This window comes from Nicotiana attenuata, chromosome 10 (genome assembly GCF_001879085.1).
Source record: "Nicotiana attenuata strain UT chromosome 10, NIATTr2, whole genome shotgun sequence".
In the NCBI taxonomy this organism is placed as follows: Eukaryota; Viridiplantae; Streptophyta; class Magnoliopsida; order Solanales; family Solanaceae; genus Nicotiana; species Nicotiana attenuata.
In genome coordinates, this window is record NC_031998.1 from 40,623,708 (window position 1) to 40,632,011 (window position 8,304).

The following is an 8,304-nucleotide window of genomic DNA, read 5'->3' on the forward strand; positions in this document are numbered from 1 at the left end:
ATCAGAGCCCCATTCTATAGGATGCATTCTCATATGTCTACTAAGTGTCCCAATCCCCCCTAATTGTCCTCCTGTCTTATGTTTAAAAGTATCATTAAAAAGTTTGCATTTAACTCTATCAGTACCTTCTATTTCGTCAAAAATTTTCCAAACCTTACTTCTTTTTCTCCGATTACTAGTCGGGGCCGCAGGTGGTCTACTACTAGCACCACGACAACCACCCCTGCTACCAGCTCCAATACTACTAGGTGTAAGTGGTATCTCATCTTCCATTTCTAATTCATTATCTTCTATACCGAAATCTTCCTGTAATTGTTCATAATCTATATTATTATTAGCAGGTAATGTTTCAGGAATAGGTGTAGAGTCATTTAAATTAATACTAGATGCTGAAGTACTACCTCTTTTTTTATTTTCCGGATTAGTAGCCTTATTACAAACTCTTTTTGCAGCATTAAACATATTGTAAAAATTTAACTACTAGCAAAAATTAAATATGCAAATAAAATAGTAAATAAGAGAAAGAGTTGGAGGGAGTGCACCGAATTCGGCAATAAATTGAACACTTGATGATTTTGCAACTCCAATGTTACCACGAAGAAACGTCAATTGTTCAAACTTCAAACTTCAAATATTAAATAATACGATAAATGAAATTCCAAAAAAATGAGAGCCAAATACTTAATTGCACTTTAGGTGAAAAATGAGAGAATGATAATTGAGAATATGAGTTTGAGAAATGAGAAATGAGTGAAGAAATGAAGAAGAGGGGTGGTGTATTTATAGTTTTTCAAAGGGCTAATTAGGTAATTACAAAAGGTGTTAATTTAAAAAAAAGAGGCCCAAAAATGGGCTATTTGTGCAAATCCGCCGTTGGGCAACGGCCCCAAGGGCCAGAAGACCGTTGCCAACGGTTAGAAAAAGTCAGGCCCCATTTAAAAAAAAAAAAATTATGAAAGTAGTCGTTATACCGGTCTGGGCCGGTCCGGTTCGGGCAGGTTGGCCGGTCCGGTTCGGGCAGGTTAACCGGTTCTACAGTAAATTCCGTTGACCGGGTTTGACCGGGCCGGTTAACCGGTTGCCCCAAGGTAAACGGACCAACCCCCCTTACCCTATTAACCCAGCCCACCTGACCCCCTTTGTACCGGTCCGGGCCGGTTTCGGTCTGGGTCGGTCCCGAAGCGGACTGACCCGGCCCGTTAGACACCTTTAAACCAACTTCTTTTTCAATTTATGTAGGACAACAAAAACGCAAGAATTAGAAAATAATAAAGCAGTTTCTATTAGGAAATATAAAATTATTTTGACGTTTGACCCAAGAAACAGAAGTTTGACCGTCAAGTTAAGGTTAGTTGTATTATTTTTAATCGTAGAACTTGCTTAGGCTCCAGCGATACTAAATGCTGCATGATTATAACAGCTAGATCTATTTGATCCATATGTTATTCCCTCCGACCATGTAAATTGTCCTCGTTACTAAATACTTTCTCTGTTCACTTTTACTTGGCAGGTATACTAAAAATAAATTTTTATTTTATTTGTCAATTTACGCATATCAAGAGAAGAAAAAAAAATCTTGTTATACCCACAGTATTTATTATTCATTTTAAATTATTTTTTCAAATACAATAAAATATTCATAAATTAATATGGGTACCATGGTAAATTATACACTTCATTTATTATTTCTTAAGGCGCGTAAAAAGTCAAAACGTGTCAAGTAAAAGTGAACGGAGGAAGTATATTTGATCCATAATTAATTGTTATTTTGTAAAAATCAAGGTATATTAATTACCTTTTTTATTTATTTTACCACTGAAAGAAAAAAGATTGACTACATAGCATAAGAAACTTAGAAGAAAAAAATATTAAATAAGGGTATAGTAGTCAAAAAACACTCTTATTAATAATTCCTTAAAGGGCAGGTAAAAGAGAAGTAGGACAAGTAATTAAATGGACCGGAGGGAATATATACTCGAAGATGGAGAAAATTTCCTGCTTTTTTAAAATTTTATTTAATTAATAAGCTACTACATGTAGCTGGTGGGTCTTTTCCTCCAAACTTCAAGAATTAATGTCCGATCTAGATCCTTAAGTATTACATTAATGATTGTTATAAGAAAATGCCAACTTTACATGAGTCAAGCTGGAATCACCAATAATTAATCTACCAAAGAAAACTTTCAATTTTGATGTCACATTAACTAAAAGTTATAGTAGTTTTTTTAAGAACATTGTGTCCGGACCAAGTTATTCTTCTAAACGTGTTTGAAAAGTCACATAGGAATTGGATTTGAATGTAATTATATAATTTTATATGTTTGTTTGGTCAAGTAATTACTTGATCAATATAAAACTGGGTATAATTACACTTTTCAATTTTTAAGAGGAGGTAAGAATTTGTGGTAATTTCACTTTATAATGATAAGGTAATTTTTCCAAATATATTAAGTACTATTCTTTTTACAATTTTTTTTTAATATTTCTCATATTCTCATTTTCTAACCTTCCAACATATTGCTTATGATGTGCTTCCATATAATTTTATAACTTCTCATATTTTGCTTCTTCTTTTTTTATTTTTATTTTTTTAGTTGTTAAACACAATTTCGTATTTTACTTGGTTTTTTTATTCATTAGTTTAAAATATTTATTAAAAGAATATGTTTTAAGCTCATATTTATTTTTATGATATTTAAAATTAGAATAAATCATAAATTTCATATTTTACTTATATGGTTTTAAATTCATAAGCGTGTGATTTTCTTTTCCCGTTATGTGATATAATAAAAAATAAAAATAAAAAATGCTAAAGCAGCCACTAGTAAAATGATGAGAGAGGAAGTGGTATGATGGGGTATTAATTGCTTCTATATAAGGTTCGTGGTGGTTATCATGGCCTGGTGGAGGACACGATGCTTCTATTTGCTTTACTACAAGTCCACTGCTGTCAATTTTGCCATCAACTTCAAAAAACTCGTGGTGTATGTGAGTGGACTAAGATTAAATGTTACTGTATCAATTATGCGTAAACTCAATAGCTTTTAAATTTTGAATTTGCCTCTACAAAGTAAAAAAATATTTTTAACTTTTAAGCACTTGTTTTTAAGTTAAAATGACAAAAACCAAGCTAAAAAGCTAGAATTCCTAACTTATGACTTAAAAGCTATTTTACCTTAAAAGTCACTTAAAAGAAGCTCATCCAAACGGGCTCTGTATCTTCTACTTTATTTTGTACTTGAAAACATAAAAAGGAAAAGGGGTCAATTTTGCATAATTGTTGTGAAATTTGTTTGTAAGAACCTTGATATGAATGGGAAACTTGAGTGAAATTGCAATTTTGAGCATAATTGCTACAAGATACTTCATTTCTAGGGATGGAAAATACATGTGGAATATAACTGAGAAACTTATAAGTAGTTGCTGAGAATCTGAGATGTATTCTTCTCCAAATCATAAGCATGGGATTTGAGACACAATGGAAAGTACGTAAAATTTACATTTTGATATATAAGGTGGAAAAAATAAAGAAAAAATTATTTTTTAAAGGAAGGAGCTTATTTCTTTTTGTTTCTCACTCAGTATTCGTATTCATGGTACTTATATTGAGGTCCCTATTAATTTGAATTTGCATTGCGTAAGGTCATTAAAGGAGAAGCGTTCCCTATTAAAAAAAAAAATTTCATGCTCAAGAATTGAACCCGTGACAGTTGATTTAAGGTGATCGGATCTTATCCATCCCATCAAATATAAATAAAAACATAATACGACAGATTAAAGTTCAAATTAGTAGCAATGAAATTCTCCTAACAAAGGGTACCATACTTGAAGTTTCCTCACCTCGATCTTTGTCTTAGTCAAGGCCATTAAGTTTCTAACAACCTTCCTAGTATATTCAAAAAGATTTGATGTACAAAAGGAATATAATTGGAACTCACTCGTTTATTGTAATGGTTGTTAAAATTTTAATTATATTTTAATAAACCAATCATATCATACTTAATTTAACTAATATAACGTTATTTGACAAAACAATGAGTTAAAACTAGTATAAAAAATGTGTATCATGTAAGTACTACTGAAAGAAAATATTAACTATTAATTAAAAGGGTTAATTTATGGGTAGAAAAATTACATTATTAAAGTTAAAAATTTGAAGAATTACGTACTTTTTTTCAACGAGAATTATGTAATTTGATTTACTGGAAGTTTAAATATTATTAAAATGAAATCGTCCACAGACGCGAGTCAAAGGCGGAAGACTGTCTACGTGGAATGCATGTAGGCTGCACTTCGTGGACGCGTTCTTGACTAGTCCAATTCTCGGTCAAACTAATATATTATTATAGAATATTATATTATAAAAAATAAATAAAAAATGCACTAATGTATGGCAAACTGGTTTTTTTTTTTTTTTTGGGTAACTGAAACTGGTGGACTTTCTTTAATATATAAGCCCCCACTATATACCAATGAATTTACTTTATAAGCATATAAATAAATAATAATATACACACACATATATATATAGAGAGATATATTTTTCACGATAAGTGCTTAGGTTAATTATTATTTTTATAGAAAATTTATTACATATTTATTATAAAAATATACTTTAAATTATTTTATAAGTAACTTAATGATATAAATACGTCATTAGTACATAAAACTTATAACCTGTTTGGTTAAGCTGCAGAAATCAACTTATTTTGAGAAGTGTTTTTTCAAAAGTACTTTTATTGAGAAGTAGTTTGTGTTTGGTTAATTTATTTGAAAAGCACTTCTGGTTAGCAATTTGTGTTTGACCAAACTTTTATAAACTGCTTCTAAGTGTATTTACTCAAAAGTGCTTTTAAAAGAAGTGTTTTTGGAGAGAAACTACTTTTTTTTCGCTTCTACTCAAAAATCATTTTTTCCCTCTAAAAGCTTGGCCAAACACTTCAACTTTGAAAAAAAAATATATTTTTTTTAAAACAAAAAAAAGTGATTTTGGCTTGGAGAAGCTTGGCCAACAGAGTATTAGGCCCCGTTTGGCCATGAGTTTTGCCAAAAATAAATTTGGGATTTATTTTCAAAACGCATGTTTGGCCATAAATTTTGCCCATATTTTGGCCAAATCCCAAATCTCAAATCTCAATTCCCAAAATCAGCTATTGAGTTGCTTTTGGACCAAAATCCCAAAACTTGGGAATTATATAGAGAAATTTTCATAAATAGATATCTTTTAGTGGTAATTAGCTCTCTATAGATACCATTTGTTATATTACAGCCTGTAGATACGTTTTTAGATGTTTTAAGATGTATTTGATGTATTTAGGTTACTGTATTCTTGAATACATTAGAAAAAAGCGCCGTGAATCATGGAAAACCTGTTAATAAGATGTTGTATTCAACTGTATTCAAGAGTTGAATCATTGAATACAGTAACGTATATTCCTTAAAAAATGGACCTTTCAACTGATTAAAAACGGAAAGAAAATCAATCTAGCAAATAGTCCCCTAATATAACTCAACTAACACAATTATAGCACCCATAATCTGTATTTCCCCTCCATCAATGATTTTCCATCCGAAAGTATCCAAAAATAGAGGATTCTGTCGATTTTCAAATCTCCCTTCGAGGGCAGTTCTTGGACGCAGAGGTTTTGAAGGGGAGACGAATTCTGTGGTTGCAGAAAGGTTGTCGACTGATCATAATGTTTCATGTGAGAAAGTGAGAAAAGAAGTTGAATGACTTCATCCTGATGATCAAGCTGTTGTGGTTGACAATCGAGGTGTTTGGAGAATTAAAGGCATAATTCAGGTTATCTTACTTGTTCTCTACACTTAGCCAACCCGTTTGTCTGTTGATAAATGATTTAAGAGAAACCTGTTAATTGATTGTTACAGTTCGTAGAAATTAATTTCCAACCAAGAAAATTTGAGATTGATACAATTGTATACAGAAATACGTTCAAATTCGATTTTGCATATGGCATACGTTCAAGAAGCTCTTCAGACATACACAACGCTTGGGAAAAAATACCAGGAGATGCTTACCTTGAATGAGGCAATGTCTACACGAATGACTGTAAGTTGCCTTTTATTTATGTATCTGTTTCCTATATGTATCCATGGTACAAGGTATTTAACTGTATATATTTCAAGGTAGCAATGGAAGTTGTATCCTATATTCAGTCAAGACTACTCTAATATTCTGCCAGCTTTCATGTAGTATGTATTCTAATATATTCAATGTATTTACATGTATATACATGTATGTCTTTGAATTCTGTATGTACAAATATAGTTGTATCTACTGTTGTTGTATTTTAATACAAAATATATTATGATTCTTAAAACTAAATAAAATTATAATACTATATATGAAAATCATATTTAATACGTCTATTCTTATATATATGTATGCTTTGTTTTTTTAAATGTAGGTGGTGCCATCGACTGAATATTTGCATACGGTGAACGATGAAGGAAGGCATTACACAATATGCTTTTTAGAGAAAAAATGCAGTTGTGGTCGGTTCCAAGTCAACGAATTATCGTGCCCACACGCTTGGACTGTCCTGAAGAGCAAGTGTCTAATGCCAGAAGATTATTGCTCTGATTATTACAAACCAAAGTCTGTTGTAATGACATATGAGGTGCCCGTGTATCCTTCGCCGGACCGGAAAAAATGGAATATACCAGCACATGTAGCAGATGAAGTTGTATTACCGCCCAAATAGAAAAGACCTCCTGGAAGACCAAAGAAGAAGCGTGATAAGCCCTTCATTGAATTGCTGCAGAAGAAAAATCAACATTCGTGTAGCATATGTGGGCAGGAATGACATAATAAGCGTACTTGTAGAAATGCTCCACGTTGAAATTAGTTCACAATCTGACTTGTATTAATGAAAAACAATTTGTTATAGATTCCGGTATCATTTCGAATATATTTTGGATATACTTAGTTGGTGTATTAAATCTGAATACGTAATTAAAATACGACCGTTGCATCTTCATTATATATGATATAGATGAATACAATCATTGAATACATTGAACTGATGATTCTTTTTGGAATACATATAGTAAAACAGAGAGTTAATATGATTTATGAATGTTAAATAGATGTATTCAAATACACTTGAATACAAATTATGATAATCTGTTATTACAATCAGTTATATACAAAAGCTGTATTCAAAATACAGCTGAATACATATCAATGCAATATATCATATAAATATGAAGGTCTACAAACACCTGCTAAAAATATGTGAACATAACCTGGTGAATACATATAAATACAACTTAATGAATATAGATAAATATATCATGTTGTATCTTCATTATATATGAATATAGACGAATACAATCATTGAATACATTGAACTGATGATTCTTTTTGGAATACATATAGTACAACAGAGAGTTAATATGATTTATGAATGTTAAATACATGTATTCAAATACACTTGAATACAAATTATGATAATCTGTTATTACAATCAGTTATATACAAAAGCGTATTCAAAATACAGCTGAATACATATCAATGCAATATATCATATAAATATGAAGGCCTAAAAACACCTGCTGAAAATATATGAACATAACCTGGTGAATAGATATAAATACAACTTAATGAATATAGATAAATATATCATGTTGAATACTGACTTATACAATAAGTTGAATACATATCAATACAACATGTTGCATACATACTAATACAACCTAAGACTACTCTAACATTATCTTCACCGATGTATCAGAATCGGTGATGTGCCTAAGAATCTTTGAAGGTGCTTCGCTCTCGCTTACGGCATCAACGTCTATCTTCCGCGTAGCATAGTCCCAAAGGAGTGCACTATATATTTGACGGATTAAATTGGTATCAAATTTTACTTGTGGAACCAGCCCAATTGTGCTATGAAACTCTGCGTATGCCGCGTCAGCTGATGAAATATATACAGTTGAGTATAAATGAGTGTAGATGAATACTAAAAAATACAATTGGATACAGCTGATGTATTTGTATGAATAATACCGTTGAGTAGCACTGTTAGTAAATGAATACACCAAAATATAACTGAATATAGCTGCATAATACACTTAAATACAACTAACTATTGTTGAATAATACACTTAAATACAACTGAGTACATCTGAATACAAGTGATTACGTACAACATGTTTAATACATCTGAAATTGTGTTCTTTAATATGTATTATCTGAACTTGAAAGATACATTTGAAAGAATGCTGCTAAATACAACTGAATATAGCTGAATTTGACAGTCAAAATACAACTGAATACAA

The 8,304-nt window shown here is 31.0% G+C and overlaps 1 protein-coding gene across 1 annotated transcript; it reads left to right on the forward strand.

Moving 5' to 3' along the window:
- Window positions 5,902-6,874, forward strand: LOC109233919. Its single transcript, XM_019399766.1, has 2 exons — window positions 5,902-6,070; window positions 6,429-6,874. The coding sequence occupies exons 1-2, from the start codon at window positions 5,972-5,974 to the stop codon at window positions 6,723-6,725; spliced, it is 396 nt and encodes a 131-aa protein (XP_019255311.1). The 5' UTR covers window positions 5,902-5,971; the 3' UTR covers window positions 6,726-6,874.

Bases quoted from the DNA above. Each gene is read 5' to 3' on its own strand.
- LOC109233919 (XM_019399766.1), top strand. From the start codon at position 5,972: ATGGCATACGTTCAAGAAGCTCTTCAGACATACACAACGCTTGGGAAA. The intron at 6,071-6,428 runs GTAAGTTGCCTT...TTTTAAATGTAG, and splicing joins CAATGTCTACACGAATGACT to GTGGTGCCATCGACTGAATA.